Consider the following 20,349-nt stretch of genomic DNA (forward strand, 5'->3'; position numbering starts at 1 on the left):
TTTTGATGCTGTTCAGTTTTGATCTCACAAATTGAAAAAAAAAAAAATTTTTGACAGATACTTTTGCAAAAATAGATTCTCTTTATTAATATATGTATCTGAATGCATAAATTCACATTCCTTTCATATAAACACTTTTGCAATTTTATTTTTTTGAAAAAGGTAACACATTAAGTTCCTCCTACAAAAAAGAATTAGACATGGGCAGCTAGATCTCACCCGTACAATTTTATTTTTACGTGAAACCCAAAATGATTATACACAATTGTGTCCAAAACATTTTACTTTTCCCCAAAGGTAAAACATTTTATCTTTTATCGACCTAAAACATTTTACTTTTTTAATAAAGAATTGCCCACTCCCCGTTTCTTAAATTTTACTTAGAGGTGTCTGTCATAACCCAATTATATTGATACGCCCATTAATAAATAGATTTAGAAATGCAATGAGTTTGTTTGGATAAGAGTTTATTTGGATGATTTATTTGAGATATTTACTATAGCACTTTTTGTGATATGATGTATGTGAGATAAAAAGGTGATTGGGATTTATGAGGCAAATTTTTTTTTTCCAAATTCTTTTTGTCCAAACAAACTCAATGAATTTAGAATGAATCTAAATGGATACTGAATTAAACTCATTTAAATTGTGAGTAGTGAATTGACTAGACTTACCCATTTATACCTATTTTAAAATAATTATACACTTAAACACAATTTTTAGTGAATATTAGGTAGATAAATTTGAATTTTCTACCAATCTGATAACAATAAAATGTTATTATATCTTTTCATAGAACATGCAAAAAAATTTTAAAAAAAAGTAAAATTTCAAGTGGATTAGAGTGATTCATTTTGACCTATTTATTAAATAAAATTTAAAAAATTGATCTAATTACACTAATTACTTAATCTTGAATTATCCATCGTGACACCTCTAATTACAACACTCTGTGTTAGCAAAAAAAAAAAGAAAAAAGAAAAAAATATACTTAACGCGGATAATAAGGAAAAGCAGCAGGGCAGCACCAAACCGTTACGCACAGATACGGTAGTGCAGCTATTTATCTATTAGACCCGACGACATCGCTAACCAGCTGTAGTGTAAGAAATCCCATTGACAAGTAAAGTTGACGTTAAATCTAAAAGTCGCCCCCGACAGATTACCGCCGTCGTCGTCAAATTCGGGGCGGGAGATCCACCCGATCCCCAACTCCCCCTAAATTCTGAGTGAGTTTTTTTATTACACCGATTGATCCTTTCTTCTTATATTTCTTTTGCCTTCCCTTTCGACAAGGTATTTTTGTTCTTTTATTTCTTATTGCATCTTTGTGCAGCACGAATGCTTTTATATCTGACTTATGAATGTCTATTTTGACTTTCCTGTTCTGATTGAGATGCAAAATTCATTTGTCTTGATCGTGTTTGAATAAATGTCGGTGTGAAGTTATACTTTTTTTTTTAATCAATCAAGGGATTTACGTATTTAGTGTAAATTTCTTGCTCTAACCAAGATGCAAATGAATACATTTGCTTCGAAATTGTATTGGGTATTTATTTGCTTCAGAATTTTGAACTTTTCTGATTCCCGGCTAATTCTTGGTGTTGTTAGGCAAAAGGGAACAAATGACTCGACGTATAGTGTTAGAAAAACGATCTTCATATCACATTCATGTCACGCATTTTGGTTGGGTTATAGTAGAGTTCTTCTGGGGCTTCCAATGACTAAGATTTATATCCCTGCTCATTTAGCTCAAGTGCAGCCTTCTCTAGTTTCACGGTTCCGGATCTAAACAATTCCTGTTGGGTTTATTCTCAATCTAATTCCTCCTTCATAGCCTCTTATGATTACTTTTGTTAGTATTGGTTTGCCTTTTTTTTTTTTCACTTTAACTTGTATACTGTTAGCCCAGGCACTGAAGTACTTTATTGGGTTTCTTGAGGTCTGGTTTTCCTGGAAATCGAGATCCACACCTGTATAAGAGGTTAAATTCAGACTGGTTATGTAGATTTGTATGCACAAATTAAATTTGTTATGGGAAGAAGAAGTCGATGTTCTCAACAGACAATCATTTATTGGAACTTGATTTAGAATGTTTCCTTGTGATGGATTTCTATGCAGCAGACTTATCAGTTTTGTCCGGTACTTTGTTCTTTTGTTATTCTAGCACTATTTTTTATTATCTTTTTGGTTTTCCTTTTGGATATTAAGTTTGTGTCATTTGCTATTTCTTTTCTTCTGATACTTTTTTTATTTTTATTTTTGTTCTGATTTTGTGGCTACATCAGTCTGCAGTAATAAACTCTGTTGAGTCTGGTGAAGAGGGGTTAAGCTGTTATGGGAACAGATAATCAAAATTGGCATTTGAATGTATCATTTGATCAATGGGTAGCAGTCCCAGTGCCCGGTCCACGACCTGCTGCTCGCTACAAGGTACTGTCAATGTTTAGAAGTCTCTTTAGGTCCTTGGACTTTAAGGAAACTGATCTCGTTTTCTTACTTCTTTCATACCTCTGGCTCTGCAATCTTAAATTTTTTTTGGCAAAGTCATGGTGACAATATAGCATCTTCAGTTCCCTTAATTCACAACCAAATTTATCTTACAAAACCCTGCTCAAGATTGCGACTTGTTGATGGTTCAGTAATCTATGTTCTAGTGGCTTATCTGCTTCCTATGCTCTTTCCTTCTTGCACCTCTAGCATGCTGCAACTGTCGTTGATGAGAAGTTGTATATTAGTGGTGGAAGCCGTAATGGGCGCTACTTATCTGATGTCCAGGTATTGATCTTGATCATTCATTTTATTTTCAAAGCCTTTTTTTCTTGCACATTGTGAATTAGTTAATTTATTTTGTAGGCTTTTGACCTTAAAAGTCTGACATGGTCCACTGTAAAGTTGAAATTGGAATCTAATGCTGTTAAGATGAATGATGGGATCAAGTTTGAAGGTCTTCCTGCAATCGCTGGTCACAGTATGGTGAGATATAGGCCTAAAAGTATTCTTTTTGATCGTCTGATCTTTTTTTTTGGTGCTACTTCAACTTTAATTCAATTAGACTTTTTGACTTTGAAGCTTGAATGGATTTTAGTTCATTCAGAATGTGGTTGTGCATTTTCACAAATAATGCAACCATTTTACATTCCATTTGCAGATTAAGTGGGAAAACAAGCTGTTGCTTCTTGCTGGTCATTCAAAGCATGTTTCTGACGGTGTAACAGGTTTATTATTTGAGATCAATTTTGTCCTGAGCAGTAAACTCTGATGTTTTCATTTTTATGTTTTTTGACTTATTGCCTAGTTGATTAATTCTTGCAGTGCGCTTTATTGACCTTGAAACACATAATTGTGGTGTCATAGAGACCTATGGAAAGGTTCCTGTAAGTGAATATTCTGCTGCCTATTTCAGGATTTTGTTCCCACGTTTACTCTTTACAAAAAATTTTTGTCCTTCAACCAAACTCAGTCAGTGAGAAAAGGTCTTACTTGGTGTTCTTTTTTCCATGCGGAGACCCTAGATTAAGTTTTTGGTACTCTTGACCCATTGTGCGCATACTGTTTCCAGGTAGCTCGTGGTGGGCAATCTGTTACACTAGTTGGCTCTAAGCTTGTAATGTTTGGCGGAGAAGACAGGAATAGAAGACTGCTCAATGATGTTCGGATATTGGATTTGGAGACCATGACTTGGAGCTCTGTGGAGACTACGTATGTGTCTGAGTGTTTACTAGTTGCTGTCATTATGCTTGTAGAAGAGTTTCCCTTCACTTTGCATCTATCTTGATAGGCAGACACCTCCAGCTCCAAGGTTTGATCATGCAGCTGCACTGCATACAGAGCGCTACCTTCTGATTTCTGGCGGTTGTTCTCATTCAGTCTTTTTTAGTGATCTCCATGTGCTGGACTTGGAAACAGTAAGTGTGCCTTGTCTGTGAATTTCTTAGCACATTCAGATGTAAATACTTGTTTGCTGTAAGCCTAGTTGGCTTTCCATGGCAACACACTTTTTAAGAATTTATGTGATGCAGCAGCATGCCTTTGACCTGTTGTGTTCAAGGATAAGAGTTTCTCTCTTTTAATTGTTCTTCATTCTTTGTACTACTATATTTGCATTCTGGCACATATCTAATGTTTAATTCATCACTTGAATATTCATGTAAAACTTCCTTGATGGTTGTTGTTTGATTTTGTCTTTTATTGATTGCATTATTTATTGGGTCAGTCATAAGCCACTCTGTGTTTTCCTTGACTGTTAGGATTTAGAAGCAAATTTTTTGGTTCTATGAGACTGATTGATGTGTCCATGACCTTCTTAGATTTATTTGGCATGTCTGCATTTGGGCGAGACTCAATACCTGTGACCACAGATTGACAATTGCAATATTTGTTGCAAGAAGTCAACTCAGAATTGTGTTAGATATCTGGCTTCTGTTATTCCAGCTTATTGTATTTTATCATTAGGGTTGGTTAGATAGGTCTGAAAAGGATATGCTTGGAAATATTGCCATGCTTTTTTTTTGGCTCTTTCCTCTTTGGTGCAATTAGGTATTTTCTAGTTAAATATTGCTGCCAATTAGAGCATGTTGGGATGTATCAGAAAGTTTATCATCTTGCTTGCAATATTGCAGATGCAATGGTCCCAACCGCAAATTCATGGGGATCTGATGAGACCGAGGGCTGGTCATGCTGGTGTCACCCTTGATGAGAATTGGTATATAGTTGGTGGCGGAGATAATAGAAGTGGTATATATGTATTACTCTTGGCTCGCTTTGTTTTCCTTCCGCAGTTCCACATACCATTGCTGATTATTTGGACTTCTGTTGCAGGTGCCCCAGACACTCTTTTGCTGGATATGTCTAAGCTTGCTGTGTCAGTGCTGACAAGTGTAAAGGGGAGAGAGCCACTAGCCAGTGAGGTTACTTTCTTTTGCTTTAAATCCTTGTTGGTTAATTTTGGAATTTGCGGATGCTGACTTCCTAAATGGTTCCCCACTTTTGTCGGAAAGTCTCTATGCAGTTGGAGTGTTGTGTATTTATAGTGAAAAGTTTTAGCTTTAGGGTCATAGCAACTAAATCACTAAAGAGAGTTGTTTTCCGGGAATGCTCTTCGGGTTTGTGTGATGAGTTGACATTTCTTGTAAATTGGTGGATTATATATTTGATACTGAAAACCACCTATCTATTTTTTTCTTCAAGAATGATGCTGTGGTAAAACTTCATTTTCCAGACATGAAAAATTTCCTGCTTGAAGGGGAAGGAGGCAGTTCTATTGGTGACGTCGTTTGATTAAAGTATCAGAATTAAATTTCTTAATAATTTATCACATTCGGCAACCAAGTAGACACGGTGCCTGCAAATTTCTCAGTGAAACTTGCTCTTTCTATTCATGTACAAGTGTTTTTATTTCTCTCATGTGATTATGTTGTTCGTTTTTACCTCACAATCTGCAGCTCAATTTGCTTCCTTTTGTTATTAGGCTCAAATTTTTAGATGAAATCATGCTGCAAGCATGGAAATTTTTTTTCATTCATTCATTTATTCTTTCTATATTTCTCTCTCTGTCTCTTTTTTTAAATCCATAATCTGGTTACCACTTAATGGTTGACAAAACTCTGAATACAGGGCCTTAGTGTTTCCTCTGCAGTGCTAGACACCAAGAAGTTCTTGGTTGCCTTTGGTGGTTATAATGGAAAATATAATAATGAGGTATCTTCTCTATACATGTCTGTATAGTGTGCTACTTTCATTAGTCTGCGAAGATGTAGAGATTTGTCGCTTGCAATTCATCTCCACCTAGATGTAACTACTACTTGATGGTGCTTGTTGTCCTCCAAGTATGCAATATTCTCTAAAGCATTCTATTCATGTTAATTACTGACTAGATCGCCAAATGTAACTTATGTATAACAACACATTTTGACCACTGACATGTAGCTTTATGAGTCCAAAAAAAAGGGTTACTTATGTGATTATTTTCCCATTGTGGTCTGATGGATGAATATAAACCTGACCCTGCTCTTGTAGGTATCTTTTTTCTGTGGTTGATCTACTGGCTGGTTGTGTCTTTAGAAGTCCCTTAGCTGGCACAATATACACACACGCAGACGCACTTCAGTAGCTGATCACAATGTTATGTTTGGGTGGCAAACAGTTTAGTGAGAGGATTATGTTTTGTAGGAATTAAATAAGATCAAGAGGGATTTAGTTTTTGGCTTCATAGGATAAGGGAAGAAAACTTTGTTTGTCTCTCTAGCTTGAACAGATGTTGTATTTAAACACCAAGTGTTTCGGTTCAACACTTGGATGCTTAGTTCTGAACTTCAGTGATGGCATAGGCAGCAAAGGGATATAGATGTTTTGTCTTTTCTTCTTGTAGAGGGTGTTCTGTCAATATGTTTGGGAAGATAGTGAGGTAGTCATTAAGTACTTAGTTACAGAAATCTTATTGAATTGTTTGTGAAGCAAGTGACTAAATGATGTTAAATTAGAAAAAAGAAAGAGTGAAGGGAAGCTCTGGACTGGTTGCTTAGGGTGATGATCTTTGCATCTCTCTCTATCTCTCTCTTTTTTTTTTGGGGGGGGGGGGGGGGGGGGGGGGGGGGGGGTTGGGAGCTTTGAGCACCTAAAGCCTTTCAGTTAGAGACCCAGGGATTTGTGTCTCGATTATCAAAGTATTTGAGGGTCAAAGGAAGAAATTGTATAGGTCCCTGTTCTCTTTTTGTCTACCTGCATGGCATGCTTTAGGAAATGTAGCCAATAAAGGACGTGAGAAAAACATGTAATCATTGAGGTACTGATGCATTCTGTTGCCCTGGAATCGAGGATAAACTTATTATCAATTGTTGAATACATTTCACATCATTTCAAAATTGAAGGTGGATATTGTCATTGCGATGACTAGCACAATGTGAAGTGCAATCACATAGTAAAATACATGGGCATACCAGATGCATGGTAAAACAATGGAATATTAGAGCTAAAAACTCTCCATCTTGAATTCCTATATTTTCTGGAATGGCAGAATTAACTTGCATGACATTTTGCGAATTTTAAGCTCCATTTTCTGTACACATTATCAACACTTTTTCTGCACAAAATTTTTTATTGCTTTGCTATAACACAATTCTGCCCGCTCTCTCTCTCTCTCTCTCTCTCTCAAGACTCTTTTCTTTGTTGCTAAGCTGCACCAATTTTTCTCTTTTGCCTGATGACTTGGTTCCTCCAACACCTTTCTTACACGGTTCACATTTCTCTTTGAAATCTAGGTTTTTGTTATGAGGCCTAAACTGAAGGACAATTTACTTCCCAAAATATTCCAATCCCCAGCAGCTGCAGCTGCTGCAGCTTCTGTTACTGCTGCATATGCTTTGACCAAATCTGAAAAGTTAGACTTGACAGAAAGGGAAGATTCAAATTTCAAGGTCATTCAGGTGGATCACTCCCAGCAGGATCTTTCAGTCGAGATCAGTTCAATTAGAGAAGAAAAAAGGTTGTTGGAGTTATCCCTTAAAGAGGTCAGATCAGAAAACTCTTCTCTGAAGGCTAAGATTGAAGAAATTAATGGAACTCATGCTGAGTTGTCAAAGGTATGATCATCATTAGAAATTGCTTGGTGTTTGTTAGTCAGCTAATTCTCATGCATATGATCCGTCCTACTTTTTTCAGGAACTCCAATCTGTTCAAGGTCAACTTGTGGATGAGAGATCAAGATGTGCTAAACTTGAGGTTGTACATTTATTATTCTCTTATTCATCTTGAATTTTATTTTCAGAACTGTTTCCTCTTGATTATATTACTGGCTTAAATTCTATTCTACTCTCTCATGTGCTTCATGCTCGTGTTGGCAAGAAAATTATCCGTTCTTGTCTTAAGGCAATTTCTTTTTTATTCTGTTGTATGAGCGGTTGAAATTCTCCTCTTCACGTTTAATGGCATGCTAGGCACTTATAGCTGAGCTACAGAAGAATCTGGAGTCATTGCAGCCCGTAGAGGAGGAAGTTCAAATACTCAGGAAACAGAAAGATGAATTTGAGCGTGAAATGGAACTTGCTGCTGCTAGTGCCCAGAGACAAAATTCTGGTGTTTGGAGGTGGATTGCAGGATGAGTTGGGGTAGTACTACTCTGATCTAAGGTCAGCGCTATATAGTCTAACGGTCCATCCTGCAGAAGGAAAGTCATCCTCCATAAACACGGTTGCAAGAAACTTGATACACTTCCTTTAGGAAGTATTTAACAGCTCAGAGAAGGATCATGGAGTGACGTGTATCTCGAAGATGCGGCAATCTAGTTTCATTTAATTGTTCTAGTTACCTTGTTGGACCTTTCGATTTTATCTTCATGAATGTAACTTTTTGATATCAAGGTTCCATTTTTATTTTCCTTCCTCATGTAATATTTACTGCAGTTACACCTCCAATGACTTGCATTTATTTCTTTTTGATATGTAAAGTCACACGATTGGCTTCATTTTTTTTTTTTTTTGTTGACACCAACGTTGCTGTTGTACTCGTACCTTCACCCTGCAGCTTCTCTTGAATAATCTTTTATTCTGTAACCGATCAGATGTGCATGACTCTCCTGGTTTCAAGACATTATTGTCTTGCATATTGGTGATTCGACCCAGAGTTTGTGCATTATTTGGTGGAGTGGTTATGTTTGATGTCAGAAGATAAAGAAATTTGAAGATTGATTGTTCTGTCAGTTCTTTACATGCCGAAATGCCTCTATTTCGGTTTTCCTGCTGTTTGAGTGACTCTTCTTTCTCAGTATCTGTGTGCCGATTTTTAGTAACACTGCTTCTTTTTCTTCCTAATAGTGGAAAAGGCCACAAGTTTTAAATCCAATTATCTTTTTACGAGACGGGATACCTTCAGATTGATTCTACGATGTGTTGCTTCCAACATACGGTGAGTATGTAATCGATATGCAGGGGACATGCATTTGTTAGCATAATGTTGCAAAAATCGATTCCCTGATCCGCACTCTCTTAGGAGATGATTTAAGCAGAAAAATGTGAAACAATCATGCAAGAATATACTAATGTGTCTGGATGGTAGATTACTTGAGATAATTTTTTCAAAAAAAAAAAAAAATTTCTGTAGCATTTTTTTTGATTTGATATATATGAAATAAAAAGATGATGGAAAAATGTGTTGATGGTGCAAATAAATAAATTTGATCCAAAAAAATCTGGTATATTTTTTCTTCCCAAAGCGCGTGATTTGCTATTTGCCATTCTACGTGAATCACCAAGTATTTGAAACTTTCAAGGTCTTCAGAGAATTCTGACTTCTTAGGTCGAACTTTAATCCAAATGTAGGTGGATTAATTAACATTGAATAATGTAAACAATCTTTCGAATTTATACTTGATGATGAGGTTTCAGACACGTACTAACCTTGCACTCTCTGGCTAATTTGTTGGCTCTTTTATGTTTCTTATTCAACTGGTAAGTAACACCTTACAATGTATTAGTACTTTGCTTTCTTTTTCTCACTTGTACCATCCTTTCTCTATTTTTCTCACTCATCATTGCAACGTTAAGATGCTGCTTGGTCATTCATGAGTAGAGCTTGAACTCAAGGCTATCGCAGTGGCGTACATCCTGTGCTAATAAAAGTGCTTCTAAGTGATGATGCCGAGACATATTTTACGTCCTCTTTCTCTTCGCATAGGTAATACACAGAATGAGAAAGAAGGTTTGATCCAGCAAGAACATCAAGTGAGATTCATTATAATCTGGATACAAATTTCTGTTTTCCTTGTGAAACAAGATCCTTCCGCAGAATTTTTCCTGCTGCTGACTTTGGTATGGCATCGATGAAACTCACTTTTCTAACTTTCTTGTATGGGGCAACCTGGTATACATGGGCTTGGCTTTAGGAATAATAATATTTTCGTAGTGAATAAGAAACCATGCATTAATAGACTTGCACTAACCTGGCTAGCAACAAATTGAATGACCTGATCTTCTGTGAGTTCAGAATTAGCTGCTTTTACCACATACGCAATTGGAATCTGTCCAGCTTCTTCATCGTCTAGCCTGCATGATTCTTTAATCATTAGATAGCACTTGTGTATATCTGGGGCCTGGGTGCAGGTTGGTTTGGCGTGTGGAAACATGTAATATGCTTAAATTTCAGGTGAAAGTGAAACATACGGCACAACTGCTGCATCCAGTATATCAGTGTGGCTCAAAAGCGTCGCTTCCAACTCTGCCGGAGCTACCTGCATTAGAACGTGGATCAATTCTTCCTGGTCTTTAGTGCAGTTGATTTTACTCCCATTAGCTGGTATTTCTCTAGCAATTGAATTTTTTTTTCAAATCAACTCTTTGTACCTGATAACCGTTATGCTTGATAAGCTCCTTTACCCGATCAACTATGTATAAACAGCCATCCTCATCAAAATAACCCAGGTCTCCTGTTTGCAGCCACCTATCTGCATTAATTGTTGCAGCCGAAGCTTCCTGGTTCCCCAGATATCCTTTCATCACTGCTGGGCTTTTAAACCACAGTTCTCCTTTTCTGAACGGTGGCAGTGCCACGCCAGTCTCGACATCCACCACCTTGGCAGTAAAGCTCGGAATCAATTGTCCGCATGAGCCTGAATGAGTCTTAGCTAGTTCATCTGACACAAAGAATGTAGCTGCACCGCAGCTTTCAGTCAGTCCATAGCCTTGCCTCATCTCCACCCCAGGAAACTTCTTTCTAAACCCATCAGTAACTTCTTTGCTCAACGGGGCAGCCCCAGATCCGACCCTTCGCAAGGATGACAGGTCATAACCACCTTGGTCGTACTTAACCAGGGCAAGTATCACTGGTGGAACTGCCGGAATGTTATTGACTTTGTGAGTTTGAATTGCCTCCAGCATTGCTTGGAAATCAAATTTCTGCATTACCACATTAGTCGTTCCACAAGCAAGCAACCCCAGAGCAAAAAATGCAAGGCCATAGACATGAAACATGGGAATGAAGCACAAAAACACATCATCCAGAGATGATGACACTTCTGCAGACCACCTGAGGAGTATCACAATGGACATCAAATTTGAGTGGGTTATTTCTACACCCTTGCTTGCTCCAGTAGTCCCTGAAGAGTAAAGTATGACAGCAGTGTCCGAAAGAGCTGGCCGAGCTGATGGTAATTCTAGAGGCTCACAGCAATCAATCAACTCCTCAACTGAAAGTGCAACACCATCTTTACTACGCGAAGTGAGGAGGGTAGGCACTCCGGTTGGAAGCAGCTTATCCGCCTCTTCTGGGGTGGCAATGGCAAGGTTTGCACCCGAGTCCCTTACTTGTTTTGCAATTTCTGATGCAGTGTTAAGCGGGTTGGCTGTGGTTAGGACCGCCCCAATAGAGAGTACTGCAAGACATATGGTTGGATACAAAAGAGAGTTTGGTGACAGGACAAAGATAACATCACCCTTCTTCACCCCAAGTCCATGGTACAGACCTGTGGCCAATTTGTAGATGGATAGTTTGAGTTGAGCGTACGTGACTCTCTGGTTAGTAGCTGAATCAATGAACGCAACGAGTTTCTCAGCTTGGCCAACAGGTGGGAACTGTGATAGAACAAATGCAGCTGTATCAAGATTAGGCCTAATTGGGATCTTCTGATTAGTCCCTTTGAGTTTGTGTAATGAATGGTAGATTCCAGCTTGTGGATCGAATCCACCTCTTTGTAAAGTCGATGACGGATGACTAGCTGCCAGTTCTTCTTCAAAGGGAGCTATCCATCCTTCTTCACTTGACATGGCTGCAAAAAATAGCCAAGGCTGATTACATTAACTTAATCTTGAAAACTAGTTTTTGCATCTATAGTTATATAAATTCCCTAAATATTTGGACAAATTAACAAGTCAATTTAGTTGGTTGCGACTTTGTCAGGGCTTGGATCTTCCTTATTGTTAAACCCGTTAGCTTCTGGATGCATGTAAGAGTTGTTTGTATGCTCGCCGGCTAACAATTTTTATTCGACCAAGTCATGGAAATTGTAGCATCCTCATCTTAACTATCAGTTGGGATTTCACAGCTTTGCAACCATTAACAGCTATAAAACGGCACAACAAAGGAATTTCTTCATCTTAAAACACGGTCTTGTTAACGTCGCCATCGTACGTGACATGAGGGTTGGGAACTTGTTTTTGCCGCCTTATGCTTGAATCACGCGCATTGGTTTAGAACAGCTGTCCATATATGTTTGTGATCTGCAAAGTTGTTGGATTAATAGATGGAGACTGTAATTGACACCTTACTGTTGTTTTTTGCAACAGAGTTAGATAGCTTCACCTTTCGCCTGTAGATAGATGTTGTATTTTTCTCTGTGGTTAAATTGGACAGTCGCCTGAACTACAGCACCTTGTTCTTTTCATTCCAATTTATGCTAACAAATTGCTTAGATGAGTTGGTCATGAGAATTTCTTGTGTTGACATCGTCTTAGTCTAGAGGAATTGGGCACATAACAACAAACCTCGCTCTCCGCGTTGCCATCAGAAAATGTAGAGGTTGCAAGATGATGGGTGGAATTATTACTGGAAAAGTAGAAAAGATTGAGTACTAAATAATTTGTGCGATTTGTAGCTCGTCTTTTTGGAGTATTCATTTCATTTGCAATAGGAATCAAGCAAACCAGTAGGAAGAATGAGAAGCTGCTGCTAACTTTGCAAGAAAAACACTTGTACTGGAAAGTATTGCAGTTCACGGGCAGAACACATTCACTAGTTGATCAGCATATGTGGGATAATCTTGTTTAGCGTAGGAATTCAACATGATTGTCAAAAATTGGCCAAAACATTTTCTTCTGCAACTTAACCTCTAGGAAGTAGGAACATGGACTCGGCCTCAAGGAAAGTGGTATTGTTTTTCGTAAACTGGAGATTAAACAAGCTGACAAATGAACAAAAGCACAAGGACTTGGCTTCTCGGGTTTTATCAAATGTATCGGAACGTATCAACCTATTTAGTAAAGCAGTTGAAGGAATCCTTAGGCCCATCTCGTCTCCTCCTCCAATTAATACATAGGAGCGCAGCACATTATATCATCATCGCGTGTGTTTAAAGAGAATAGAGTAAAATACATATCAAACAATTACCTTCGGATGGTGCAACCCTTGGACTTTGATGAAATTTTCGCCACTATCAGTAGATAAATAAAGGCAGATCGTCTTAGCTCTTAGGAAGAAAACCGGCTATGATGGTTAATTTTGATTGTTGAGATTTGGATCGCTTAACAAGGTCGTCTTTTGAGCTGGGCTGATTTGGAGTGGAATAAGAATTGCAATTCGCCTAGTGGAGTTAAGATGTCAGTTTTTTTTTTTTTTTTTTTTTAAGATTTTTGTGTGGGTTTTGAAAATTGAGTAGGCTGAGATGCTCGTCCTTTCTCCGAAATTGTTTTAAGGACCTTTTTCCATTTTTTTTTATTTGATTTGTAAATCAGATATACAACAAATAGCATATAATAAAAATGGTCCTTAAACTATCTAACATTCTTTATTTTGGTCACTAAAATTTTTATTTAGCCAAAATAGTTATTCAGCTACTTAAAACATGTATTTTGGGACCTAGAAGTATACGCTTGGATTAGATGAATGACCAAAATGTACATTTTTGTGGTTGAGTGATAAAAAAGTGTAATGTCTTGATTAACGATAAGAAAAAAAGAATTATTCCAAACTCTAAAGTCTAGACCAAACAAGAGGGAGAGGAGAACGCAAACAAACATGGTACTAGCCTCTAATGTCCAGTTGGGCCCTTGGGACAATGCCGGCTCCACTCTGCAAACAGTCCACAAGCCTCTCCCCCTCCTTTAGGGCCCATGAGCCTTTTGTTGCTTTTATGCGCATCCCTGCCTCCGGGGATCCGATCCAACCCGGATCACTGGCTTTTTACAATTGAGGGTGGGAACTGCACTGTGTAATTTAGAGAATGGTATAACAAATAACACGTAAAAGTACAATAAATTTTGCAAAATATTATTTACACTATATTTTTGTTATTTGCACTCCCATCATTTATTTTATCATATAGTCCAATAAATGAAACTATATGATTAAAATGATAGTGAAAGTGTTAAATCATATAATCTAATAAATGAAAACTGTATAATCAAAATGATAGTAAGAGTGTAATTAATAAAACGGTGAGTCTAACGGGTGAACATAGGACACTTCTTAAAATATATTTTGACTGTTATATTTTTAAACTTATAAGATTTATTAGAAAAAATAAATAAATACAAAGGAGGGTAAACAATATTGAATAGGAAAAGTATATAAATGCAAGAGAGAATAATAATTATTAATATGTGTATATATACAATAGGTTAGGTGAATGTTAGGTGTGTTAACGGACGCTCTTAAAAAAAACTCTTAATAAAAATGAGAGCATAAACAATTATATTTTCTAAATTTTTTAACACAAATATAAGGAAAGAAGATTTGTTATGTTTTTTGGAAAGTTATTTATTTTGATACCTACATTTATTGATTTAATGTTTACATTTGTTGGGTAATTGCCTACACCTGCATGGTGCAGTTTTTCGTGATAATTGTAGGAGCCTCTAATCCGCTCCGAGTCTCCGACTGTGCTTTCCGACAGGAAGATTGTAGGGATGGGATAGAAATGACAAGTGTCACATGCACGGCCTTAGTCTTCTCAATCCACTCGTCTTCGCTTCCCTTTCAATCCCCAGAAAGGCTTCCTCATTTTTGTTCCACGCATCCGCTCTCCCTTCCATTTCTTCCCTACAACCCTCCAAAAAACCACACACGTCTCCCCTAGATTATACTCCCGCCCAACTCGATCATCACTGATCACTCGCACTGCTCTGTTTTTCTTGTTATTTATCTCAAGCCCATAAGTGACTTCTCACTTTTTGTCAGTTCGTCTCTTCCCCTGTCTCAGCAGCAGCTGCAAGCCATGGCTGTGGCAGAGTTAACTGGTACTCCATCTTTGTATACTACCAGAACAACCCATCATCGTTATCAATACTATTCTTCACAGCTTTCCTACGTTTCCACTCGCCTTTCCAATTACCGGAGAATTTCTTTAAGGCCTCATTACCCCAGAACCAACCAGAATGCTAGAACACGTTGCTCTGTCAAGTAAGTAATGCAATCCTAGCAGCTTTTTCAATTACTCGCATTAAAGTAATCAACTTTGTTTAGCTTTCCATTTTTATATGTGGATAATTGTTTTTTAATCCTAAGAAACTATTTTCCCATTGGGTTCAGGGAAGCTCAAGCACCAGTTGCTTTGCAGACTGAAGATCCCAAGAAGAAACCCGAATGCTATGGAGTCTTCTGCCTTACTTACGATCTCAAGGCTGTAAGTTAACCCAATTCATCATGCTCTTAAGATTCTCATTTAAAGTTTGTTTTTTGAGAAGCAACTTATTTGTTATTTGGGAAAAAAAACTTATTTGTTTTTTAAGCCCAAAGAAGTGTACGAGTATCATAGTAGAATGGTGAGCCTAAGAATATATGAAACATGTGTGAAAGTTAAAAGCGACTTGGGTGCAGTTATTCATTTTCATGGCATAAACAGAACCAGTCTTATTGCGTGTAAAGCAGCATTAGCATCGATTACTTGTATTTTTTTTCCTGACTGTTATCTAATTCATTCAGAAAATGACCTCTCTTGACTCGACGCTGACCATTGTCATCTTGGCGGCGTTGGTGCAAACAGTTGGTGACTGTACGCTCCACAATTGTAGGGCACAAAGTTTTTGGTTTAATTTTCAGTTTTTCTGGGAAATAATATTGCTGGCGTATCTATTTAAGCTAGTGAAATTAACTTTATGGAGCTGATAACCAAGTTGATTCACCAAATCCGCTGGCAAAAACCTTCAGACCATATCAATATTCTTCTCTTCGTTTATGTTTGCCTAACATTGTCTTCCATATAGTTAATTGATTATTCATACCGTCTTCAAATCCCTGCATCCTAAGTGAAATGACGTGTAGTTCTGAGTTTTTCGTTTCATGACGAGATGCTTTTACGCTTGTACCACATTCGTCTGCATTGTGATGATCTATACAATCGAAACCTTTTAATCCTTTGACTGAATTTTATTCTTACTTGTCTTGCTGTTGTAATTAAAGAGATTAACTCCATAAATTGAAGATCTAACTATTTAAAATGTGTACTGTCTAAAAATAAAGTATGCTAATAAAATGTCATTTCTTAGAACGGGAAAGGAATTTATATTGATTCCTTCATAGACTTCAACTATTTCTAGCCTATATGTGAATGTAACCATTTTGTTATATTTGTCCTCAGGAAGATGAGATAAAATCTTGGAAGAAACTGGTTAATGTTGCTGTTTCAGGTGCCGCTGGGATGATTTCTAATCATCTTCTTTTCAAAGTACGAATTGTTTCGTGTTATTTTACTTTTTGAAGCTAGAGCACCTGCATATCAGTTGCCTTTTCACTTGAAGTTCTACTTATAAGGATCTAAAGTTATATATATATATTGGTGTCAATATCACTAGTTGTTGTAAAAAATTCAATAAGTTTCTCTAAGTATTTACCAGCTGTATTTGGACTAAAATTTTGTCTATTGTGACGTCGGAAAACTCATCGTAGGATCCAACTAAACGATGCCAGTTAGGATCTCTTTTTTTTTTTTTTAATTAACAATAACCTTTTATCAATAAACAAGTTCTCTAAGAGCCAAATACAATGATGGGTGAAATAAATTTGAGCTTAGGAGTTGAAAGCAGAATGGTATAATGCTAAAGCATATATCATATCAACTTTAAAAGTGAAGCTACAGCTTTGTAATTTGAGGCTGTTCTGGAGCATCCAAAGTTTTTAACTTGTAACTTCTAATGGAGAGCAAGTTATCTCTTCTTTAGCAGCTTTAGAAGTTTTCTCGAGTAATATGACTTATTCTGTTGCACCAGCTTGCATCTGGTGAGGTTTTTGGCCCTGATCAACCTATTGCATTAAAACTATTGGGGTCTGAACGGTCGTTGCAAGCTCTTGAAGGTATGGATTTGAATTTTTTGTGAAGTTAGTGATGTCCCATCCAAATATCCATTATACTAGCTATTAAGCAGACCACCTGTCCAATGCAGTATTTTGGAAAGTTAGACACTTCTTCTTTTTGAACCTAATAGTTCTTTGATGCATCTCTACCCAATTAATTTCTAATATTATAACCACGCAGGAGTTGCTATGGAACTTGAAGACTCTTTATATCCTCTATTAAGAGAAGTCAGTATAGGAATAGATCCTTATGAAGTGTTCCAAGATGCTGAATGGGCACTTCTGATTGGGGCAAAGCCTCGGGGCCCTGGAATGGAACGGGCGGACTTGCTGGACATAAATGGTCAGATTTTTGCTGAGCAGGTAACACTAATATCTAGCATATGCTATTGGTTTTAGTTTACAGAGAACAAGATTATTGTTGATAAGGTTTCTATGTCTCCTTTATTTGGACATTAACAGGGAAAAGCTCTCAATGCTGTTGCATCGCGTAACGTCAAAGTGGTAGTAGTGGGAAACCCTTGTAATACCAAGTAATTCAGTACAACTCTCATGCTTTATACCAAGTCTGCAATATTAATACATTTGATTGCTAATCTGCTTTCTTTCCTTTGAAGTGCTTTGATCTGTATGAAAAATGCCCCAGACATTCCAGCAAAAAATTTTCATGCCTTGACTAGATTGGATGAAAACAGAGCAAAATGCCAGGTGTGACAAGCCCATCAATGAAGCCTATCTTTACATTTAAGTCCATCATGATCTAAAGCATAATCAATCTTCTGTCATTTCTGCAGCTTGCTCTAAAGGCAGGAGTATTCTATGACAAAGTCTCAAATGTAACCATCTGGGGCAACCACTCAACGACTCAGGTTGTTTAGTGGAGCTTTATGATAGGATTCTACGAGCTAATTATATTGGTTTCGATCTTAAAAGTCATCTTTGTTGGATTTCATCAGGTTCCTGACTTTTTAAATGCTAGAATTAATGGTCTACCAGTCAAAGAGGTCATAAAAGACATCAAGTGGTTAGAGCAGGAGTTCACTGAGAAGGTTCAAAAGGTACAAGAATTTAGAGATAACCATTGCACTGCACTTTCAATTAACTGTTGAGCATTATAACTGATTGCTCATATCATGCATTTTCAGAGAGGTGGTGTCCTTATTCAGAAGTGGGGGAGATCTTCAGCTGCATCAACTGCTGTGTCAGTAGTTGATGCTATCAAATCTCTCATAACCCCTACTCCTGAGGGTGATTGGTTCTCTTCTGGAGTAATTCCTTGACACTTGATTGCTTCAAAACAATTACTTCATTCTTTCTATATGCTTGCCTTGATATGATGTCATTACAACCCGCCTCCCCCTTTTTTCTTTTATGGGAGGTGGGCATGGGGGAGATGGTGGAAATAGGCAATCGTCCATGGAGCCTAAAGCTTTATCTTTAGCAGTGCCTAACAGACGTTGCAGTTTTTAAATGAGACTCATCATGCCAATTCAAACTGATATATTTTTAATACATTTTTTTAATACATTGAAAATGAGCTTGTACGGCAGTTCTCTATGTCGTGTATCACCCAAATGATGTCTAAAACTTCATTGCTTCTGTGTACAATAACAACTGAACAGAATCTTTACTGTAGTTAGAATCTCATGTCAAATACGTACTTTGCTCGTGTTACAGTATTCCTTGTATCATTATGTTTATGGGGTTTGATCATTAGCTAAAATGCCAATCTAGGTGTATACCAATGGAAACCCTTATGGTGTAGCGGAGAATATTGTCTTCAGCATGCCATGTAGATCAAATGTAAGTGATTCACCGTTGATTTCTGTAGAAGCATATTCTGTGCTAAGATTCTCAAGCCGTGCTGCTGGGCTATTTCCAATTTTCAGGGTGATGGTGATTATGAACTTGTGAAGGATGTGAATTTTGATGATTTTCTTCATAGCCGAATTAAGAAGGTACACCATTTTCCTTTTACCAGATTAATTGAAATAAATACTACAGTAATAAAAAAAAGCATTGGAATCAGTTAAAGAAGAGAGAATTTTCCTGTTGAAAGATGCAAAAGATGGAGTCACTTCTGTCAAGCTGCAGCAATCAGAACCTGCACTTAATAGAGCAGCACAGTATAATCCCTGCTTTATGGTGTTTCTTCTTTAAACTTTAGGTACTGACATGTTAGTACTCCTCTTTATGTAGAGTGAAGCTGAGGTGCTTGCAGAGAAGAGATGTGTGGCGCATCTTACAGGAGAGGTTAGTATCTATCTCATTAGCATTCTACCCTGTTCTATCTATTTGTAATTGTAACGAGTACTTGAGCATCATCGTTTCCTGTCGTTAGGGTATTGCTGTATGTGATTTACCCGGAGATACAATGCTTCCTGGAGAAATGTGAGATACCGAGCATAGAGCATTCCCAAGGATCTTTCAGGTCGTAGCATGAAGACTTCCAAATTGAATCGATACGACCTTTGGTCTTCCATTGTTGTAATTTACCTAGAACAAGTCACGATGAAAATGAAAACGGAGTAGATAGATAAGGTAAAGTTTCTGAACCTGAGCGTAACTTGATTATTATGTGATAGAAAATGGTGCTTGTGCGAAATATGTTCTTGTAGTCCGATGCCAACCATTCTTTGCAGTCTCTTATGATATGATACTTTTTCAAAAAATATGATACCAGCATTAAGCTAGTCTTTGTTTAAATGGGGTGCTAATCTGCTGAATACACTTCTATCATCCCACCCACACCAATATGCGATGTCATTAAAGATTTTTGGCTGCTGAAATAGTGTTTTCTTTAGCGTGAACGGGAAAACCTCTTAATAGTGTACAAACAGTCCACAGAAGAAACAGATGCGTGAATTTGGTTCTTCCGACTAAAAGATGCAACAGATGGGTGCTTAAAGCCTTAAACTGAACAGATGGATGAGGAAACAAAATTTTCGGGTGTTTTCTGATCGTTTCAGTTAATTATTTGCTTCTACCTTAAATTTCTGAAGGCAAACCCATTGTCCTATTGCCAAGACTCGAGAGTCAGCAGTGAGTTTATTAACGCTCAATCCAGATCTAGATGCTTATGAGTTTTGATATCCAATAGGTATCTTTGGTTGGGTGCGTCTAAATGTATAATTAAAAATTAAATTAAACAAATAATGAAAACATATGAAGTTCAAAAATAGCAAGAAATAGGCGCAGAAGGCTTGCCTAATGCGTCTTACCCCTTCATGTGGTTGACCGGCTATTGCACGGGACAGAATTTATCCAGTGCGCACTCTCCGGGTAACAATTATAGAAACACAATCAAAATCAAGAAATGCAGTCCAATAACAATTATAGATAACACGATCAAAATCT

General features: G+C 37.3%; 3 protein-coding genes across 6 annotated transcripts; 2 read left to right on the top strand and 1 right to left on the bottom strand.

The window, feature by feature from the left end:
- Positions 1–1,037: 1,037 nt before the first annotated feature.
- Positions 1,038–8,549, top strand: LOC113730752 (acyl-CoA-binding domain-containing protein 4). Of its 3 annotated transcripts, none has more exons than XM_027255639.2 (14): positions 1,038–1,229; positions 2,289–2,433; positions 2,701–2,778; positions 2,857–2,976; positions 3,152–3,218; positions 3,316–3,377; positions 3,563–3,702; positions 3,782–3,908; positions 4,623–4,737; positions 4,822–4,910; positions 5,617–5,700; positions 7,260–7,580; positions 7,660–7,719; positions 7,935–8,549. In XM_027255639.2, exons 2-14 carry the CDS (start codon positions 2,338–2,340, stop codon positions 8,097–8,099), a joined length of 1,524 nt encoding a protein of 507 aa, XP_027111440.2. In that variant the 5' UTR covers positions 1,038–1,229; positions 2,289–2,337; the 3' UTR covers positions 8,100–8,549. The 3 variants fall into 3 exon arrangements, with proteins under 3 accessions (XP_027111440.2, XP_071934831.1, XP_071934830.1); XM_072078729.1 differs by having other exon boundaries at positions 1,157–1,296; XM_072078730.1 differs by lacking the exon at positions 5,617–5,700 and having other exon boundaries at positions 1,054–1,229.
- A 719-nt stretch (positions 8,550–9,268) lies between these two features.
- On the bottom strand, positions 9,269–13,199 carry LOC113728511 (probable CoA ligase CCL5). 2 transcript variants are annotated; one of them, XM_072078731.1, is made up of 5 exons: positions 13,093–13,199; positions 10,335–11,755; positions 10,155–10,222; positions 9,935–10,037; positions 9,269–9,852 (listed from the first exon to the last, which is right to left on the bottom strand). In XM_072078731.1, the coding sequence occupies exons 2-5, from the start codon at positions 11,751–11,753 to the stop codon at positions 9,727–9,729; spliced, it is 1,716 nt and encodes a 571-aa protein (XP_071934832.1). In that variant the 5' UTR covers positions 11,754–11,755; positions 13,093–13,199; the 3' UTR covers positions 9,269–9,726. The 2 variants fall into 2 exon arrangements, with proteins under 2 accessions (XP_071934832.1, XP_027108713.1); XM_027252912.2 differs by lacking the exon at positions 13,093–13,199 and having other exon boundaries at positions 10,335–11,800.
- A 1,462-nt stretch (positions 13,200–14,661) lies between these two features.
- Positions 14,662–19,597, top strand: LOC113730753 (malate dehydrogenase [NADP], chloroplastic). Its single transcript, XM_027255641.2, has 14 exons — positions 14,662–15,102; positions 15,232–15,325; positions 16,280–16,366; positions 16,908–16,992; positions 17,174–17,355; positions 17,455–17,525; positions 17,610–17,700; positions 17,787–17,861; positions 17,949–18,050; positions 18,138–18,260; positions 18,727–18,795; positions 18,882–18,950; positions 19,192–19,245; positions 19,334–19,597. The coding sequence occupies exons 1-14, from the start codon at positions 14,918–14,920 to the stop codon at positions 19,385–19,387; spliced, it is 1,341 nt and encodes a 446-aa protein (XP_027111442.1). The 5' UTR covers positions 14,662–14,917; the 3' UTR covers positions 19,388–19,597.
- The last annotated feature ends 752 nt before the right edge of the window (positions 19,598–20,349 follow it).

The sequence above is a fragment of the Coffea arabica genome, chromosome 2e, assembly GCF_036785885.1.
Source record: "Coffea arabica cultivar ET-39 chromosome 2e, Coffea Arabica ET-39 HiFi, whole genome shotgun sequence".
Taxonomy (NCBI): Eukaryota; Viridiplantae; Streptophyta; class Magnoliopsida; order Gentianales; family Rubiaceae; genus Coffea; species Coffea arabica.